The sequence below is a fragment of the Urocitellus parryii genome, chromosome 2 (assembly GCF_045843805.1).
Source record: "Urocitellus parryii isolate mUroPar1 chromosome 2, mUroPar1.hap1, whole genome shotgun sequence".
Classification (NCBI taxonomy): Eukaryota; Metazoa; Chordata; class Mammalia; order Rodentia; family Sciuridae; genus Urocitellus; species Urocitellus parryii.
This window is the reverse complement of record NC_135532.1, coordinates 177,243,195-177,264,156: the sequence shown is the minus strand read 5'-3', so window position 1 is coordinate 177,264,156 and position 20,962 is coordinate 177,243,195. Positions and strand designations below refer to the sequence as shown.

The window sequence follows — 20,962 nt, the reverse complement described above, 5'->3', positions numbered from 1 at the left end:
AGAGAGGATAACAAATCAGGTTTAGTAACATCAATAAACAAATATGGATAGAAGAACAAACCATATCTCAATAATAACCCTAAATGTTAATGGCTTAAACTCACCAATTAAGAGACACAGGCTAGTAGAATGGATCACAAAACAAGACCCAACAATATGCTGTCTACAGGAGACGCATTTGATAGGAAAAGATGTACATAGACTGAAGGTGAAAGGCTGGGAAAAATCATATCACTCATATGGACCATGGAAACAAGCAGGAGTGTCCATACTCATATCTAATAAAATAGATTTCAAGCCAAAGCTAATCAAAAGGGATAAAGAAGGACACTTCATACTGCTCAAGGGAACCATACACCAACAAGACATAACAATCATAAATATATATGCCCCAAATAATGGTGCAGCTGTGTTCATCAAGCAAACTCTTCTCAAGTTCAAGAGTCTAATAGACCACCATACAATAATCATGGGAGACTTCAACACACCTCTCTCACCACTGGACAGATCTTCCAAACAAAAGTTAAATAAGGAAACTATAGAACTCAATAACACAATTAACAACCTAGACTTAATTGACATATATAGACTATACCACCCAACATCAAGTTGCTACACTTTTTTCTCAGCAGCACATGGAACCGTCTCAAAAATAGACCATATACTATGTCACAGGGCAACTCTTAGACAATACAAAGAGGTAGAGATAATACCATGCATCTTGTCTGATCATAATGGAATGAAACTGAAAATCAATGATAAAAGAAGAAAGGAAAAATCAAGCATCACCTGGAGAATGAACAATAGGTTGCTGAGTGATCAAAGGGTTTTAGAAGACATCAAGGAGGAAATTAAAAAATTCCTAGAGTTAAATGAAAACACAGACACAACATATCGGAATCTATGGGACACATTGAAAGCAGTTCTAAGAGGAAAATTCATTGCTTGGAGTTCATTCCTCAAAAAAAGAAAAAACCAACAAATAAATGATCTCATACTTCATCTCAAAATCCTAGAAAAAGAAGAGCAAAACAACAGCAAAAGAAGTAGAAGGCAAGAAATAATTAAAATCAGAGCTGAAATTAATGAAATTGAAACAAAAGAAACAATTGAAAAAATTGACAAAACTAAAAGCTGGTTCTTTGAAAAAATAAATAAAATTGACAGACCCTTAGCCATGCTAACGAAGAGAAGAAGAGAGAGAACCCAAATTACTAGCATACGGGATGAAAATGGCAATATCACAACAGACACTTCAGAAATACAGAAGATAATAAGAAAGTACTTTGAATCCTTATACTCCAATAAAATAGAAGATAGTGAAGGCATAGATAAATTCCTTGAGTCTTATGATCTGCCCAGATTGAGCCAGGAGGATATAGACAACCTAAACAGACCAATAACAATAGAGGAAATAGAAGAAACCATCAAAAGACTACCAACTAAGAAAAGCCCAGGACCGGATGGGTATACAGCAGAGTTTTACAAAACCTTTAAAGAGGAACTAACACCAATACTTTTCAAGCTATTTCAGGAAATAGAAAAAGAGGGAGAACTTCCAAATTCATTCTACGAGGCCAACATCACCCTGATTCCGAAACCAGACAAAGACACTTCAAAGAAAGAAAACTACAGACCAATATCTCTAATGAACCTTGATGCAAAAATCCTCAATAAAATTCTGGCGAATCGGATTCAAATACATATCAAAAAAATTATACACCATGATCAAGTAGGATTCATCCCTGGTATGCAAGGTTGGTTCAATATACGGAAATCAATAAATGTTATCCACCACATCAATAGACTTAAAAACAAGAACCATATGATCATCTCGATAGATGCAGAAAAAGCTTTCGACAAAGTACAGCATCCCTTTATGTTCAAAACTCTAGAAAAATTAGGGATAACTGGATCATACCTCAACATTGTAAAAGCAATCTATGATAAGCCACAGGCCAGCATCATTCTGAATGGAGAAAAATTGAAGGCATTCCCTCTAAGATCTGGTACAAGACAGGGATGCCCTCTCTCGCCACTTCTGTTCAACATAGTCCTCGAAACACTGGCCAGAGCAATTAGGCAGACGAAAGAAATTAAAGGCATAAAAATAGGAAAAGAAGAACTTAAATTATCACTATTTGCAGATGATATGATTCTATACCTAGCAGACCCAAAAGGGTCCACAAAGAAGCTATTAGAGCTAATAAATGAATTCAGCAAAGTGGCAGGATATAAGATCAACACGCATAAATCAAAGGCATTCCTGTATATCAGCGACAAATCCTCTGAAACGGAAATGAGGACAACTACTCCATTCACAATATCCCCCCAAAAAATAAAATACTTGGGAATCAACCTAACAAAAGAGGTGAAAGATTTATACAATGAAAATTACAGAACCCTAAAGAAAGACATAGAAGAAGACCTTAGAAGATGGAAAAATATACCCTGCTCATGGATAGGCAGAACTAACATCATCAAAATGGCGATATTACCAAAAGTCCTATATAAGTTCAATGCAATGCCAATCAAAATCCCAACAGCATATCTTATAGAAATAGATAAAAGAATCATGAAATTCATATGGAATAATAAAAGACCCAGAATAGCAAAAACAATACTAAGCAGGAAGTGTGAATCAGGCGGTATAGCGATACCAGACTTCAAACTATACTACAGAGCAATAGTAACAAAAACAGCATGGTACTGGTACCAAAACAGGCGGGTGGACCAATGGTACAGAATAGAGGACACAGAAACCAATACACAAAACTACAACTATCTTATTTTTGATAAAGGGGCTAAAAGCATGCAATGGAGGAAGATTAGCATCTTCAACAAATGGTGCTGGGAAAACTGGAAATCCATTTGCACCAAAATGAATCTGAATCCCTATCTCTCGCCGTGCACAAAAGTTAACTCAAAATGGATCAAGGAGCTTGATATTAAATCAGAGACATGGCATCTGATAGAAGAAAAAGTTGGTTATGATCTACACGCTGTGGGATTGGGCTCCAAATTCCTCAATAGGACACCCATAGCGCTAGAGTTAACAAATAGAATCAACAAATGGGACTTACTCAAACTAAAAAGTTTTTTCTCAGCAAAAGAAACAATAAGAGAGATAAACAGGGAGCCTACATCCTGGGAACAAATCTTTACTCCACACACTTCAGATAGAGCCTTAATAACCAGAATATACAAAGAACTCAAAAAATTAGACAATAAGATAACAAATAACCCAATCAATAAATGGGCCAAGGACCTGAACAGACACTTCTCAGAGGAGGACATACAATCAATCAACACGTACATGAAAAAATGCTCACCATCGCTAGCAGTCAGAGAAATGCAAATCAAAACTACCCTAAGATACCATCTCACTCCAGTAAGACTGGCAGCCATTAGGAAGTCAAACAACAATAAGTGCTGGAGAGGATGCGGGGAAAAGGGCACTCTTGTTCATTGCTGGTGGGACTGCAAATTGGTGCAGCCAATTTGGAAAGCAGTATGGAGATTTCTTGGAAAGCTGGGAATGGAACCACCATTCGACCCAGCTATTCCCCTTCTCGGTCTATTCCCTAAAGCCCTAACAAGAGCATGCTACAGGGACACTGCTACATCGATGTTCATAGCAGCTCAATTCACGATAGCAAGACTGTGGAACCAGCCTAGATGCCCTTCAATAGATGAATGGATAAAAAAAATGTGGCATTTATATACTATGGAGTATTATTCTGCATTAAAAAATGACAAAATCATAGAATTTGGAGGGAAATGGATGGCATTAGAGCAGATTATGCTAAGTGAAGCTAGTCAATCTTTAAAAAACAAATACCAAATGACTCCTTTGATATAAGGGGAGTAAACAAGGACAGGGTAGGGACGAAGAGCTTGAGAAGAAGATTTACATTAAACAGGGATGAGAGGTGGGAGGGAAAGGGAGTGAGAAGGGAAATTGCATGGAAATGGAAGGCGATCCTCAGGGATATACAAAATGTCATACAAGAGGAAAGGAGGGGTAAGACAAGATAATACAAATGGAAGAAATGATTTACAGTAGAAGGGGTAGAGAGAGAAAAGGGGAGGGGAGGGGAGGGGAGGGGAGGGGAGGGGGGATAGTAGAGAATAGGACAGACATCAGAATACATCAGACACTAGAAAGGCAATATGTCAATCAATGGAAGGGAAACTGATGTGATACAGCAATTTGTATACGGGGTAAAAGGGGGAGTTCATAATCCACGTGAATCAAACCGTGTAATATGATGTATTAAGAACTATGTAATGTTATGAACGACCAATAAAAAAAAAAAAGAAAGAAATCTGAAAAAAAAAGAACAAAAGGCAATGATTGAGAAAAAAATAAATAAAATCAGGAAAACTATATGTAAATAAAATGAGAATGTCTATTAATAAAGATACAGAAATTATTAAAAGGAGCCAAAAGAATTCCTAGAGTTGAAAAGTACAATTAGTGAAAAATTAATTTCATGGGTTCAATGGCCAATTTGGGCAGGCAGAAGAGAAAAATTAGTGAACTTGAAGACAGAGCAGTTGAATTGTTTCTGTTTGGAGGACAGAAAAGAAAAAAGAATAAAGAAGAAGTGAACAGAGTCCAAAAAACATGTAGATCAAGGTCAACTAGACTAACATAGCACACACTGTGGAAGTCTCTGAAGGAGAAGATAGAGGCAGAAAGAATATTTGAAGAAATAATGCAGAATACTTGAAAGATTTGATAAGCCATCAATCTGCACTTTCTATAAGCTCAAAGAATTATAATAGGTTAGACCCAAAGAGTCACACTAAAACTTAAAATTAAACTGTAAAAAGTCAAAGATAAGGAAAGAATTTCTCATCATTCACAAAGGATCTTTAGTAAGATGAATTACTAGTTTCTCATTAGAAAGCATTTAGGCCAGAAGTCAACAGAATATCATATTTAATGATGAAAGAAAAAAATCCCTGTTGACCAAGAATTCCATATCTGGAAAACTTATCTTTCAAAAAAGAGGGAGAAATTAATATATTCTCAGATAAACAAAAACTAAATTGGTTTCTTATTACTAAACTTACCTAGAAAGAAATGCTAATGGGCTCAAATTGAAATGAAGAGACTTTAGACAGTAACTCAAAAGTGTATGAAAAAATAGCCATCTCCAGCAAAGGTAAACATAACAGCATTATAAAAATGGATATTGCTCTAATATTGGATTATATTCCACTTTGTATTCCTACGTTATTTAAAAGACATGGATAAAAGTGATTATATATCTGTTATAACAGATAAAGATGTAATTTGTAACATGAACAACATAAAAGAGGAAGACAGCTAGAAAAAGGCAGAGATTTTGTATGTTAAGCAACTAATTCAAACTAGATTATCATAAATTTAGGATGTTACATATAATCTCCATGGTTGTATATCATGTAATGAAAAAACCTACATCTAGCATGATAGTCAAAGATGATACACTGAAAACTTCTTCCCTAAGATCACAAACAAGACAAGGATGTCCACTTCCAACACTGCTATCCAACAATGTACTGAAAGTTCAACTCAGAGAAATTAGACAAAAATAAATAAATGAATGAGATCATCTAAATTGAAAGGAAACAAAACTATATTTGCAAATGACAAATCCTATATATTGAAAATTCAAAAAAAAATATACATGGAAACTACTAGAGTAAATAAAAGAATTTTAGCAATGTTTTTGGGTATAAAATCAGTACATAAAAAGCAGTTGTGCCTCTATACATCTCCAATGAAAAATTCCAAAAGAAATTAGGAAAAAATTCCATCTTAAATAACTTCAGAGAGGGAGAGGGCTGGGGAGAGAGAAAAATAGAAAAAGAGATGAGAAAAGGGTGGGGGGATAGAAAGAAAGAAAGGGGTGGGGCAGGCGGGTGGGCAGTGGGGATGTGGCTCAGGGACCACTGCCTTCCACCAAAAAACACCACAACCCAGAATTCAAATTCATGCCTTTGGATATTAGAATCTGGCGGATGGAAATGGAATGGCAATAAAATTTGGAATGGAAATGAAGAAAAGGAGTAAACACAACTGTTTGGGATATTTAAGAATAAAGACGGCAGCAATTATTGATAGGTTTAATGCTAAAGAAGAGTAAGAAGGAGGAGGAGGAGGAATAAGATCATGTTTATATGCTAACATGAATAATGCAGTAGATCAGAGAAATGGTGATGACAATGGAAAAAGAGATTATTACAGGATTACTATCAAACCCTTGAGAAGGTAGAAAGAAATAAGATTGAAAGCCTATGTGGAGCCACTATCACTTATTAATAAGGTCCCAATCCCCAAACATCATCAACACTGAATGCCAGTGAAGAAGTGGAGCAATAGGAACTTCCACCCGCTGCTGATGGAAAGGCAATAGGGCATAGTTATTGTGGAAGACAATGTGGGGGTCTCCTACAAAACTGACATGCTCTTACCATTTGATTCTGCTACACTCCTGGGTGTGTAGACAACAGAGCCGAAAACTTATGTTCACACTAAAACCTGCACACAAATATTCATACTAGCTTTATTCATAATTGCCCAAACTTAAAGCAGTCAAGATGTCATTCAGTAGGTGAGTAGATAAGTAAACTGTGGCATACAAATAATGGAATATTATTCAGTCCCTCAAAGAGATGAGCTGTCAAGCTATGAAAAGACATGGAGGAAACTCACATGCACATTACCAAGTGAAAGAAGCTAGTCTAAAAAGGCGTAGTTCGAACTATATGCCATTCTGAAAAAGGTATGACTATGCAGAAAGGAAAATGATCACAGTAGTTATGGAGGGTTTGAGGGAGGGGAGGAAGATAAACAGGCTGAGCATACAGGATTTCAGGACAGTGCAAAATCTGTATGATATCACTTTGAATATTATCACAAATGATTCATACACATTATTTTACATATTTTCAAACTCACAGAATGTACAAGACCAAGAATGAACCCCAATGTAAACTAAGGGCTTGGGGTGAATAAGATGGTCAATGCAGGTCTATCAGTTGCAATAACTGTATCACTCTGAGGTAGGGGGCATGTTGATAATAGGAGAAGCTATGCATGCACAGGGGCAGGGGATGAGTGAGAAATCTCTGTCCCTTCCTCTTAATTTTTCTGTGAACCTAAAATAGCTCTAGTAAAAATAAAGTCATAAATTTTTTTTAATTTCCCTATGCAGGGAAACTGGGGAGACAATTCATATATTCATCAGAAGGTGGGAGGCAGGCATAGTATACTGGCAAGATTACTTTGAAGCTCCATTATAAATGCTGAAAGGCTAAGATTTGGAGATCAGAAATATAAAAAGCCATTTAGCATCCATCTGTTGGGCACATTCCAATTATAACTGCACCTAAAAGCTCACTGATGTCAGTGTTCCCAATTCTCAAGGTGCTTCTTTTATTTTTAAATGTTTACTGACCATTTATGGAAACTCCATATTTTGCAGAAAACTAAAATAACCAGCTTTTCCTTTGCAACACTTTTTCAATATGAAAATGAGGATAGTATGTTCTCCCCCGGCCCTCTGTCTCTCTGTCCCTGCCCCCCCCCCACTCTGTCCCTGAATCCCCCATCTTTGGGAATATGTCACACATCACTGCTATACTGGGAAGGAAGTTTTAAAGTATCTCTTACTTGTTACACCAATCAGAGTTGTAATGGCCAAATCTTGGAATAGAAACTGGTAGTTTGACAGGCTGTTTGTCTCCTGAAAATGAAAAGAAAAGCCAACTTAAAAAGTTGTGACCTTTTGGATGAAGTCTGGCATGAGCTGAGATAATTTTCTCACTACAACACAGGATTTTTCAGGGAGATTACCAAGGAGATGGTGAGGCTGGGGTCTGAGTGGGTTAGTGAGCACTGGTGTGGGAAGTGCTTGGAGCCAAGTCTGTGAGACCCTCCCCAAAAGGAAGCATGTGTCCTGTGCTTTCTTGCCCATTCCACACTAGGGATATCAAAACTGGCTATGGGGAGTAGTACCTGAACCACTGAAATTGGCAAATTTTAATAGTCAGGATAAGCCAGTGAGTAAGCACTACACCAAAGAAGAAAATAGTCTCCTGAATGAATGGCACATCAGAGTAGAGCCACACAGGAATCAAGAAGATAAAAATCTGGTCTAAGCAGGTGACAGTAACACGAGACTGAAAGTGATATATTCAGTCCTGATGTTTATCTTCGACTAGATAAAACAGTTTCTATCTCAGAGCCAAAGAATTGATACCAACAACTCCTCCTGTGCACCTATGTCTATATCTGATGTATTTTAAGAAACCTTGATGATATTTTTAGAGGGGCTCTTGATGCTCTGATGTCCTGTTCGCACTCTTTCTTGAAGGGGCATTGCAAATGGAGAGTGCACCACCCCTTGTTTTGGTTCTCATCAACCAAGAGGCTGGGTCCCAAGTCATACCCAGTAGAGCAGGAGAACACCAACATACTGAATCATGCTGTACAGAGCCATGTACTTAAACATGCAAAACGAGGTCACAAGAGCTGCTCGTCCTTCCCTGTGTAAGGAAAACAATGAAAGAGGAAGAAAATGAAGTTAGGAAGAAATTAGGTCAGTTATTCTGTGCTGTTCAGCTAAGCTCAGGAGAAAAAAAAATCAGACATCTGATTTTACCATTTTGTGTCTGACAGAGTAAGTCAGCCTTGAGACTGAGGGACCTGGCTCAGGACACTGCATGACGAGATGTTGAGGAAAGCCTAATTCCAGGCTGATGTCTGGAGGCCTTGACCTGGCAATGGGGCCCAGACTTATATCTAGTCTTGTTCCTTCTGCAGGCAGTGGCTAAGCTCCTGACCTCAGAATCAGGGGATCTGGGAGCTAGTCTCACACCTCATACAAGATATTTGTATCTTTGTATGATATTCCAATTTTCAAAGTCCTATGTTCGTGGAACCAGAGGTATTTTGCTGGTTTATACTAACTCTTGAAAGTCAATTGTTAAATTTTCAGGAATGTTATAAGCAAGTTGTTAAACATAATCAATAAAAAAATACTTGAATTATATAAATGTACCACTAAATACATTATACTAAAAACAAAGTTAATAAATACTCAAAATACTATGCACTAATGTGATCTGATTTGGAAGGTGATTTCCCTTGTCTCAGTTTCTTCCTCTGGGAAGAGACAGAAATAAAATTTCAGGTTTGGGATCCATTTTCATGCAGGACCTTCAGGAGGTTGGCAAACATTTGATTCAAATTTCATTTTGGCAGTCTTAAGTTTTTCTAAAACAATATGCACACTCAAATTACTCATATGTCAAATTTAAACAGAGTAGACGCAATGAGCAGACTTCTTTGTGTTATTGTTGACTGAGTAAACACTACATAGTTAAAGCATGAAATAAATGACTCATGAAATGCCATTTCTGTTTCATTTGGGAGGAAGAATAAGGTTTTAATTTACTTATGATCAGAATCATTTCTTGGGATGCTAAGACTTGACTCTCAAAACAGTTTTGTTTGTTTGTTTGTTTTTTAATGTATCAGGATTTTTCTACTGTCTTTTTCTCTGCCCCAAAGGTAGTTTCTTCTCATTCCTCACCTCCTTGGAAAAGTTTTGCCAAGCCACCGTCTGGAACTGTCCATTTCTCCTCCCCAATCACCTTCTGACCTTTCACACCGTTCTTTTTGTTTCCTTGACACTATTTATCAAAATCGGTTAAGTATTATCTGAGATCCTGGTGCTAGGTATCCACTCAATGAATATTTGCCCAATAAGTGAATAAATTTAATTTTTAAATGGAAGAAGCTGGTCAGATAATTAATTTAATATGGTAAAAGTATAATATTTGCAGATAAAAAGAACCCATTTAAATAAATTCAATTCTAAAACAATCTGACTCTATATGGCTATGCAATCTTGAGCATATCAGTTATGTCCAGGTTCTCTGAGCCTCAAGTTCTTCCTTTGTAAAAGAAATAATTGCCATTCCTATATCTCCAGGGTGTGTGATGTATAAGATAATGTGGGTGCTGAAGCCCCTTTTAAACTAGTTATAATCATCAAGAGCGTCTACACTGCTATTGCTACCATTCAAACAAAATGCCACAGAATTACATATTCTGGGAAAAGAAAAATAAAACAACAAGGCAGATTTTAGTGGAAGCAAAGATAAGTATAGATTTTGAAAGGCAAGAATGGAAAAGGTACCCAAAGCAGCATAATGATGCAAAAGGGAAGGAAGTTAAGTGTATGTCTTTAACTTCCCAGTATAAAGCATCTAAGAAGATACATATTAAAAATAAGAGGGCCAGACACAGTGGCACACTGTAGTCCCAGCACTCAGGAGGCTGAGGTAGGAGGATCGCAAGTTTGAGGCCAGCCTGGGCAAATTTGGGATACCCTGTCTCAAAATTTAAAAAAAAATGAAAAAGGAACTGGGGTGTAGTCAGTGGTAAAGTACCATTGGGTTCAATCCCCAATAATAGATAGATAGATAGATAGATAGATAGATAGATTAAGAAAGGCTAATTAATACATTTTCAAAGCAGTTACAAGTTCCAGATTTCAACACTTTGAAAATAATACAGTCAACATCTTCCATTGGAAATGGTGTTTTTCTTCCATTGTTATTCGTAACTTCTGCTCAGTCTGTTAGGCAGAGGCTATGTTTGCACTTTTGTGTGACCCTCTCCACACATAGGGATGCTGGCCTTTCCCAGGCAGAACAATGTTATCTGTACTCAAATTCAAGGGAGAGAAGATAACATAGATGCCCACTTACTTGATAAGGTGAGGGACACACTCAATGTTTGGAGTCTTGGAAGTGAAAGGTGAGGCCACAGATGCCTCCTGCTCTGACAGAGAGATGCCCACATGAGCCATTTTCAAGGCCTGAAAACAAAGAGTCAGCTTATGACCTGTGAGGACACACACACACACTTCTCCTGATGACACAGAAGAAAAGGCCAGTCAAGCCCACCACAAGGTAACTTGGGTCTCAGCCCTAATTCGAAGTCGACCAGACTTTACCCAGCCAGCATATAAGAAAGAGATGGCATTGAGGCTCCTTGCCAAAGATGTGGCACCTTCAGAACCAAATTGTGCCTTGTTTATCCTATACCGACTTCTGAGTCATGGTGTGGCTGGCTCTGGTTAAGATCCTCACCAGCAGTTTATCCATCATGAGAAATGCAAAGGGTATATATATATCCCAGCACGTACCGTCTCTAAAGAGCTCCAGGTGCGTATTATTGAGAAATTATGGCCACCCACTGGCAGCTACTTACCCCGCAGTCATTGGCTCCATCTCCGCACATACCTACAAAATAACTAAAAGGGAATCATGTGAAATGGTGGAAGAAGATCAAAGCTATCTTACCAGCTAATTTCTCTAATTAAGAAAAACAAAGTGTCCATGATTACTTAGGGCTTAACCTTATCATTTATTCTAAGGGAGTTTCCCGAAGGGTCTGTTAGAAGTGAAATGTAACTGAGTAGTTTACATAATGGATGGTGAAATCCAACGCATCATTCCTGACTCCACGTGTTTCATGGAGACACTGTACTTCACTGCTTGGGGAGCAGCCTTCCTGGCTGAAAACTGGGGGTGTACATGATCCCATGATGAGATGTCAGAATGTGGTGGGGCGGGCACAAGATTCCAAACCAGAAGATCTAGAGTTGGGCCTGGGCATCCTACCATCCTGCATCCTCATTTCTCTCCTCTGCAAAGTGTTCTGAGTGTGAAATAAAGTGCTGTCGGGAAAGTGCCTGATGAGCTCCCAAGTGATAAGCAGGTGAGCTGCTGCGCTGCTCATGCTAAATCCATCCTGTCCTCAGTCACTCACTAAAACATGATGTGCCAGACCCAAAAGTGGAAGAAAGAAAGCACGTCCCCAGTTCAGGATGGCTTTTTGAGGTTGGACAAACACTTCTCTCTGGAAGTGTTGAAAAAGATTATGGAGAGTCAGCTTCTTAAATGACAAGTACTACAAGAGCTTTCACAAAGTAGCTGCACTTTTCTCTTGCCTTCCTGTAAGTACTAGATACCTCTGGGTTTAACCATGTAAGGAAGATAGGGCTTTGTAAATTGAGTAGTTTTCCTAAGGACTGAATCAGGTGAGTAGGATGTGGTCTAGCGTGGCTACTCCATGAGGTCCATGAACAGGAAATACAGGGTCCCGGATGATGGGCACTCTATGTGAACTTTTTATTCTGACTAGAAATGGAGAGTCTTTGTGTTTTTTTCTGATTTGGGATGGAAAGGATGCTTTAGCATAAGAATATTTTAATGCTGGGGGTGGGTTATGTGAATCCCTGATCATACAAATCTCCCTAGATCATAACAATAGCTTATAAAAATAAAGTCTAAATTCCCATTGTACTGTCAGGAGTTGAGCTTAAGTCAGTCTTTCAGTCTTATTTCTCTCCATACCTTTTCATGCTCCTGATATTCTAGTACAGTGGTTCTCAACTTTGGGTACAAAAATCGACTCCCATGAGTTTTGAAAAAATACAAATGTCCAAACCCTGTGTAAGCAACTACACCCGAATCTCTGGACCGTGTGGTCCTGGTGTTGCTATTTTTTCAAAGCTCCCTCAGCCAATGACTGTCATGTGCAGCCAGGATAAAAACCATTGTCCTAGCAAAACTGAGCAGCTCCCTGGACCTCTCACACTCCCCCCTGCCCTTACTCTAAAGCCTCCATGTAGTTCATGCCACCTGAATAGGCAAAGAACCTACTCCAGTTTCTGAAATTCTTCCACCAGACTGGATTTCTGCCCAGGAGACATTCTTGCAAAGATGGTCCCATTGATCAGTATCTATAAGGAATCCGAAAGGGAAAAGTTTTATCATGTTGGCTGGTCATACATGAAATACATGATACCACTCAGAACATTGAGTGATGTTTGTTTCCAAGGTTTTGGAATTTTAATACAGACATTGAGATTTTTTGTCATCTGGTAAATGACAATGGAGACAAAATATCAGTAAAGATGGTAGCTTAATAAGATATTTTATGAAAATAATGACTTATAAGAATTCAACCCAGCTGCCATGAAAAATGAGGTCCTGAAAAATCTTGAACTTGCTGAAACCTTGAACAAGCAAAATCTGAGAAATTGCAGCTTAGCAAAAGGTCAGGACTCCAGGAGAAGAAAAAGAAGCAACTGCTTCTCAGAAAATTGGTCAGAACAGGCAGAGAAGAAACTGATGATGAAATGGTGATTATTTGTGGTCTTGGATTTAATCATGCTGCCTGGACTTTACCAATTATGAAACTCAGCTGTTATCCCAAACCTAATTTGAGCTATGGATTATGAACCGTTGAGGGCATAAAAACCTGTATGTACCAGCTCTGCCCACTTAAGTTTCTTTCCACAAAGTCTAAATTCTTCTGTGTTAGATCTATGTGTTTCTTGTTCTTCTCTGCAGTAAGCTCAACTCAACTTCCCTCAAGATCTTTATTCTTTGGCAGGTAAGTTATCTGCCCTTATTATAAGCACATTCTTCATAAGAAAAACTTGAGGTTAATCAACTTTAGCATATAGGCCCTCTATCAAAAGCCTAATGGAGTTCTTTTATTCTTGGTCTGCTTTATAGTACAATTGCAGGATTTCCTCCATACTGTGAGATGCCCTCCCCCGCCACACACACATATCGAGGCAATATAATGACAGCAACCTAAAATCAGTTCTTATGATTTAAAATATCACTCACACTTCAATCCTATAGATAAACTTGATAAGTAGGAGGAAAACCTACTTATCAAGTTTATTTATTTTAAATATAATAAGAAACAAGACCACAGTAACCTTTGCAGAAATATCTCTCTCTTATGATATGTAAAAGTAACTAGGTATATATATCTTACCTATTTTGAAGTTTAAAGTGGTTTAGGACCATGCTATGTGAGGTCATCAGTATCTTTGCAGATGGAGTATTACTCTCTAAGAACCCACCTTTGGCAGTAGGCTGCTGAAATGTTGAGTTATAACATGGAAGGATTTTCCACTTAGGGCAAAATGATAACTTCCTTCTCTGCCATTATCAGAGACTTCTTCCCTGATGTTAATGTAATTGTCCTGCAAAATGAGATACAGTTATTTCACATTCTTCCACCTGCTAGAGTGCTTGGGACCACAAGCACTTTAGAGAGAGGGAATGAAGACAGATGAAGGTCTCTCTTTAAAAGTCACACTCCAGTCCTGATTCCTCAGAGAAGTACTTTCTCTTTGCTAGATCCATCTTCGCACATCACAGCCACCAGTGAACAGGAGAATAACACTTACTCATGTCCTCTTCTTATCCTGATTTGATCTCAGTGAGTCCCAGGGAAGAGCACATTTCACACATTTCAAGTGTAAAATACAAAAGCCCTGCAGCTTAACAAATCTCTCCCTGAAGTGAGCACTTACTATTTTTTTTCCTTACAGAATTAATATTGTTTCACAAGGACACAATGGAAATATTGCTGGCAAGACTGAAGATAAATGAATGAAATTTTGTATTGTCTCCCCTGAGGATGTAGTCTGATTTTCCAATGCACACAGTAGTGTCTCTTTCAGGGACTAAATCCCCTTTGAACCCAATGGGGTGGCAGACAAGCAAAGGGAAAAATAAGATATTAGATTCACAGCTCTGCTGACTGTTTGCTCTTTCATACAAAGCCAACAAGTTTTTTAAGTATAAAAGATGGATTGTTTCCGGCACTCAGGAAAGCCCATACCTTAGAGCACAGAAGAAACAGTGGGGAAAACTGATATAATTGGATTCATTGAACTGCATATTTGTTAGACACCTGGGGATGTCGGTGGACTCTAGGTCACTCTGACACTCTGCCCATCAGAGCTGTCCATCACCAACATCATGAGACAAGTCAGGAAATGTGGCCCCTCTGTTTTGAGGTATACCTGATTCCCATATGAAACATGTTTCTTCTCTTCTACTAATTTCCAAGATATGGATGCTGACGAGGACCCAGTGGTCTCATTTGCCTCGATGAGAATGACTTTTTGGCTTTCAGAAACCATCCCAGACTTTCTGGCCACTGTTATTGCAGTCTGAAGATTGTCGCCTAGAAGAAAAATTGAGCGTTCTAAGAAGAGAGGTTGAAGAGATAGAACCAACTCATGAGAGCCGGGAAAGCCAGGCTGAGGAGTTCAGTCCTTATTTAGGGGTATAGTGGAACATTTCTAAGGTGTCTTCTAGATCTAACCTGTAATTTCATGACCCCTTTTCTGGTTCTGGCTCTTTTTCATCAGGTAACTCCATCACCTACCAATGTGTTTTTGCCAGAGGGTAGGAAGGAAAAATAATAAACAAAATTAAAATCTATTTCTCTCATTTGTTAAGGGCTTTGCAGACATTTAGGGAAACCCTGCCATTTGAATATTGAATCTGGTGGTTCCACTTCTAGCCAGGATGAATTAAACCCACTACAATCTCTCTCTCCCTTCCTTACAACTAAAAGCATTGAACACAACCCAAAAAGTACCCAATGCCCACAGAGGCTGAGGCAGGAGGATCGTGAGTTCAAAGCCAGCCTCAGCAACTTAGCAAGGCCCTGAGCAACTCAGCAAGTCCCTGTCTCTAAATAAAATACAACAAAAGGCTAGAGATGTTGCTCAATGGTTAAGCACTCCTGGGTTCAGTCCTTGGTACCTTCCCTCCACCAAAAAAGTAACTGCCCAAGGACTCTAAGGAAGAAAGCAAGCAGACTGTGGGAATCAAACTGAAGAAGCAATCTAGAAGGGGTGAGTTTCTCAGCTTTTTTTGTCTTTCCTTTTATGTGTTTGATTTGAACCTTGGCTCTAGTCCCAGAGAAATTCAAGCAGCTAAAACTCCAAGAGAAACCCAGTCTTTCTGGTCAGAGAAGCCAGGAAAGGGGTCATCTGGAGAATATGAGGAGAATTCTGGAAAGAAAAGAGCTGGAAAGGGGAGACTAATTCAGTTTGGGGTTCAACCCAGAGCGGGCCTGGGTGAAGCAGACCCAAAGAAATTTCAGGAATTGGAGTATAATATAAATCATCCTCCCATTTGACATAACAATCCTTGAATGGGACAGAACCAAACATCATAGCAAAAGATTGACTATCTAGGCAAATGTTAGAAGCATCATCTGCAACGGGCAAGACAGAACTTTGGATCCAGGATTCAAAGTCTCACAACATAATATTCAAGATATTCAGGATACTTAACATACTGAAACCCAGAAAATCTGACCAATTATCAATTTTAAAAAAAAGTTGCCAATTGCTTGATGACTCAGATGTTGAAATAACCAATTTTTAAGGAATTATGATAAGCCTCCTTTATATGGCAAATGTCAGTACTCACAAAACAAATGGAAAGACAGAAGTTCTCAAGAAATAAATGGTAAGAAAAGGACCAAATGGGTACATTAGGATTGAAAAATACTTTGCCTAATTTTTTTAATATATATTCATCCTGGAACAAAAAAAAAAAATTACCAGACGTGCTTGAAAGCAGAATGGAGAAAACAAGAGAAACTGTCAGTGAACTGGAAGACAGATCCATAGTAATTATACAGTCTACAGAAGATAAAAAGGTTTTTTTAAAAATGAAGAAACTCAAGGATATGGAAAGGACTCCTATTCACATCAGTAAAGTCTGAGAAAGAGATTGGCACAGAAAAAAATATTGGGAGAAATAATAGCAGAAAACTTTCCAAATATGGTGAAAGACTTAGATTTACAGATTTAAAAAGTTGAGTGAAAGTCAAACAGGATGAACTCAGTGAGAACGACATCCAGACACAGAAGACTCAAAGTGCTAAACATTAAAGAAAAAAGCAGTTGAACAACAACAACAACAAAAAAAAAAAACGCATTATAGATAAGAAAGCAATGATTCAAACTACCCCAGATTTCTCATCAAAAACCATGGAGGCAGGAAGACAGTGGAATTACATCTTTAAAGTATTTTGAGAAAAGGAAATGTCAACTTGACTCCTACAGTTAATGAAAACATCTCTCAGCAATAAAGAAAAAATAAAAATATTCTAAGATGAAAGAAAACTCAGATAACTGATTGCCAGCAGACACATTCAAAAAGAAGGTCTACAAGAAATTCTTTAGACTGAAAGGAAGTAGCACCAGAGGTTAATTTGTATTAAAAAATAAAAACATAGCAACAGAAATGATAGTTTGAGTAAACATAAAATCTATTTTTTTTCATCATGTATGTTTTTTAACTCTCTATCATGGAAGATAAAGACTAGAACACTGTCCAGTGGATGTTTTTTATGTATGTCAAAGTTACGACAACCATACAAAAACAGGGGCAAGGACATTCTTGGTTGTAAGCCTTCTTGAAATAATAGGTATGAATATTGTGATTCCTAGAGCAACTGCTAAGAAATAATATAATATCTGATGAGTTAAGAATAATTCTAGCACAGTATTTAGGAGGATCCTCAAAAGAGCTGAGCTTGTGGGAAGGAGCTATAGTAACTGAGACGGGAAGGTCCTGTGGAGTCCTGATGGCTGAAAGACACCCCGCTCCCCACTGCCAGAAGCCTCAGCAGGGTGACCACAGCCCTCCACCTGACAACACAGGCCAATTTTGCCTCCACCACCTCTGAGAGATCCACTGTGTGGATGGACAGCCCAGGCCTGACCATCAGTCACCAAAGAAATCTAAGAACTTATAACAATCTAAGAGTTCCCAGAAGTTGGATAGGAAAGATCAGGCAGAACCACCAGACCTCATGACTGGTGAGGAACATCAGCCACTGGGGATCATGAAACCTGCATGAAAACAATGAGAGCACAAAGGGTGGCCAAATGCAGCACCAAGAAATAAAACAAAACAAAGGTTTTCTAGAGCCACATCCAACCCAAAATATCTTTCTTGACAACTTACTATGTGACTTAAAGGAGATAAAGGATCATTGTTGAGACCTGTACTATGATTTGGAAAAATTGGGTGCCCCCCCAACAACAACAACAAAATCTTAGAGCATAAAGCAAAATTATTAAAATACGGCAATCAAAAGAATAAAGAAACTGAAAGAATAAATTCAGGAGACCTGTTTTGTGAATAATAGAAATTCCAAGACAGTGAACAAAGGCTATAATTAAATGAACCGTAAAGGATATTTATGGAACAGGAAGAAAGAAAGATTTAAAGTGATCTCTATGTTCCAAATTAAACTAATTACAATATATATGTAAATTTATATATATGTGTATGTGTGCATGTGTATGTGTGCATGCACACACACAAGCACACACACATAGGCATACATTTCTAAATTGCAAAGTTAAAGAAAAAAAGATTATATGAAGAAAAGAAAAAGTGGCTGCAAAATGGACTGGCATTGTATTTTTATAATATCAAAAGTCAGAAGGCAAAATAACAAGTTAAAAAAGTTCAAATAGTACTTACATACAGATGGTTAAGAAAAAAGAACTTTGACTCACACCTCTGTCAGGAACAAAAATCTTATCCAGGATATGTAAGAAATCAGAGAGCATTTCACCCCTTGATCCCATCCAAAGAGGAAAAGATTGTAAACATGGAAGGAAAGAAACAGAGCCAAAATTTTAATGTGAAGTTAAAAGGAGTTGAAGAGAAAGGGTGGAGAGTAATGCACTCTGATTTGTACATCTAATGGCTGTGAATAGATTATGAAAATAAGTACGTGAGTGCTAAATAAAGATTTTTAAACAGAAGGATTCAGAGAAAGGCTCATAAGTAGTGAACCAACTCAGCAGCACCTAAAATTGGATTGAGGCCACAAGAGGAGAAAACTAAACAGCAAGAAGTAAGTGCCTTGGGGCTAGAATGGGTCTGGATATAAGGGCAGTAACAGCAGTGCAGGGTCCCCAGCTTTTGTTGTGGGCTCAGGGACACTGGGTGGGGGGAGTAAGTGCTTTGGTGGGAAATATTGTGTCTCAATGACAAAGGCCAAAGAATTAAAAGCATCTGACTAGGAGAGGAGAGAAAGGGAAGACAGCACATTCTCAAAAACACAAATTCTTGAGGAAGTCAGCTGTTCACCGTTAAAAAATTATGGCACCCACCGAAAAGTGTTCCCTAAGAAAGTTGATGCTTTTCTATTGAGCGATCATTTCTTGGTGCTCCCTTGATTGTGGTATCTGGGAATGGGATGAGGAGTAGAAAGGACAGCATTTTCTTTTTATCTCCAGAATATTAATGTTGATATTGATGGGCCTTTGACACAGTTTAGAGACCACATGGACAAAGCATTCTTCTTCTCCTAACCTGAACAATGAAACTCATCTTTGCATGGCTCATATCTTCTTGCCATTGAAATCTTATTTTAAATGCCACCACTCAGAGAAGTCACTCTCAACTGCCTCGTCTAGTGCGGTCAGTCAGACACAGTTTACCATATCGCACTATTTTGTATGCCTGAAAACATTGGTTACAGCATTTGCTAGGTGACTGCAAATGCTGTCATCATTTTCTGACATCCTGCTAGGATGGAAACTTGGTGAGGGCCACAGCTTTGACTTTGTGTTGCCATCTGCAGCTCTCAGTCCTGCCTCTGCCCAGCATGGGCCATCAACAACATTTGCTAAGTGAGTCAATCCCTGTCTCTTGTTTTTACTGCACATTTTGCCCTGTACCTGTGATCATTACCGTCCTTATCCGGGCTGAGATGAGCTCTTCCAAGACAGGTTTTGTCTCTTCCTTCAATCTGTTCTCCAAGATCAGTAATCCCAGAAATATCAAGTCTGATTCTACCTTCTCCCTGCATGGAAAAAAAAAATTGATACACACACACACACACACACACACACACACACAAACACACACACACACACCATACATATGAGTCTGCAAGTAATTGAGATTTCCAAGGCTCCTATCCCCCATACAAGGACAATTTTAGGAACATTCTACAGGACCAAGTATTTAGGATTAGATATTCAAAGACTTCTAAGATTCATTTAGACAAGACACCAGCCCTGCCTAATTCTGGCTGAAATACAGATGAAAACAGCACCCACTAAAGCCCTCTTGCTGAGGCCACCCTTTGCATCTTAGTGCTGGGTCTCACACCTGCCAGGGCCATGACCTAGAGTTAGTGATGCTCGCAGAAAACTCCTGATACCTCCGCTGGGCAACAGGGAATGGACACAGTTTCAGTCACCTGAGAGCAGGTTTTGAAGGATGGCCTTCCTTATTCTGAACTTGGCATGTAAGTGTCCATGTGATCTGGTTCCAAACTATCTTTCCAGCTTTATCTGTCACTGTATTCTTCTCCCACCCTCCCCCACCAAGTTAGACCACTCACCATGAGTAGGCTCTGTACTTAGCTATCTCTAGCATTTGCAAACTATTAGAGTTTTTCTTTATTTCATGAAAGAAGTAATAGAGTCTGATGATCTTCTATTGAATCCCTTTCTATATTCTAAGTCTTAACTCACATGCTACTCCCTCATTAAGATTTCTCCAGATTGCTGGGAGTGGTGGCACACTCCTGTAATCCCAGAGGCTTGGGAGGCTGAGGGAGGAGGTTATCAAGTTTAAAGCCAGCCTCATCAAGCTTAGAGAGACCCTAGATAAGTTAGCAAGACCTTGTCTCAAAATTTAAAAAAATTAAAAAATGTTTGGAGATGTGGCTCAGTGATTAAGTGCACCTGGTTAACAAAAAATAAATAAATAAATAAAAATTTTAAAAAATAATAAAAGATTTTTTCAGGTGGAAATAATTGCTCACTAAGCATTTTGCCATTGTGCTTCTTCCTCAGTTTATCTGGCTTGTATTTGCCCATTTATTATCATTCTTGACCTTTTGATCTGTCTCTACTCCCTGAAGGCAAGACCATGTGATTCAATGCTGTGTTCAGTGTTCCCATTTGGTGCCCCCACATAGAAAGATGCTCTGATACCTGTTGTGACTTTGTTTGGCCATGCAACATAGGAAACTTCGTTTCCTTTTTCAAGGTTCCTACTGTGATCTCAGGCA

At 38.4% G+C, this 20,962-nt stretch overlaps 1 protein-coding gene across 1 annotated transcript in view; it reads right to left on the bottom strand.

The window, feature by feature from the left end:
• Atp13a4 (ATPase 13A4) overlaps positions 1-20,962 on the bottom strand; it is a 95,954-nt gene that overhangs the window by 16,312 nt on the left and 58,680 nt on the right. The window contains exons 18-25 of the mRNA XM_077795541.1: positions 19,617-19,741; positions 14,910-15,073; positions 13,959-14,081; positions 12,739-12,818; positions 11,282-11,324; positions 10,777-10,886; positions 8,448-8,544; positions 7,670-7,742 (exon numbers count right to left, since the gene is read on the bottom strand). Of these exons, the coding sequence (XP_077651667.1) occupies positions 7,670-7,742; positions 8,448-8,544; positions 10,777-10,886; positions 11,282-11,324; positions 12,739-12,818; positions 13,959-14,081; positions 14,910-15,073; positions 19,617-19,741 (815 nt within the window). The remainder of the gene's footprint in view (positions 1-7,669; positions 7,743-8,447; positions 8,545-10,776; positions 10,887-11,281; positions 11,325-12,738; positions 12,819-13,958; positions 14,082-14,909; positions 15,074-19,616; positions 19,742-20,962) is intronic.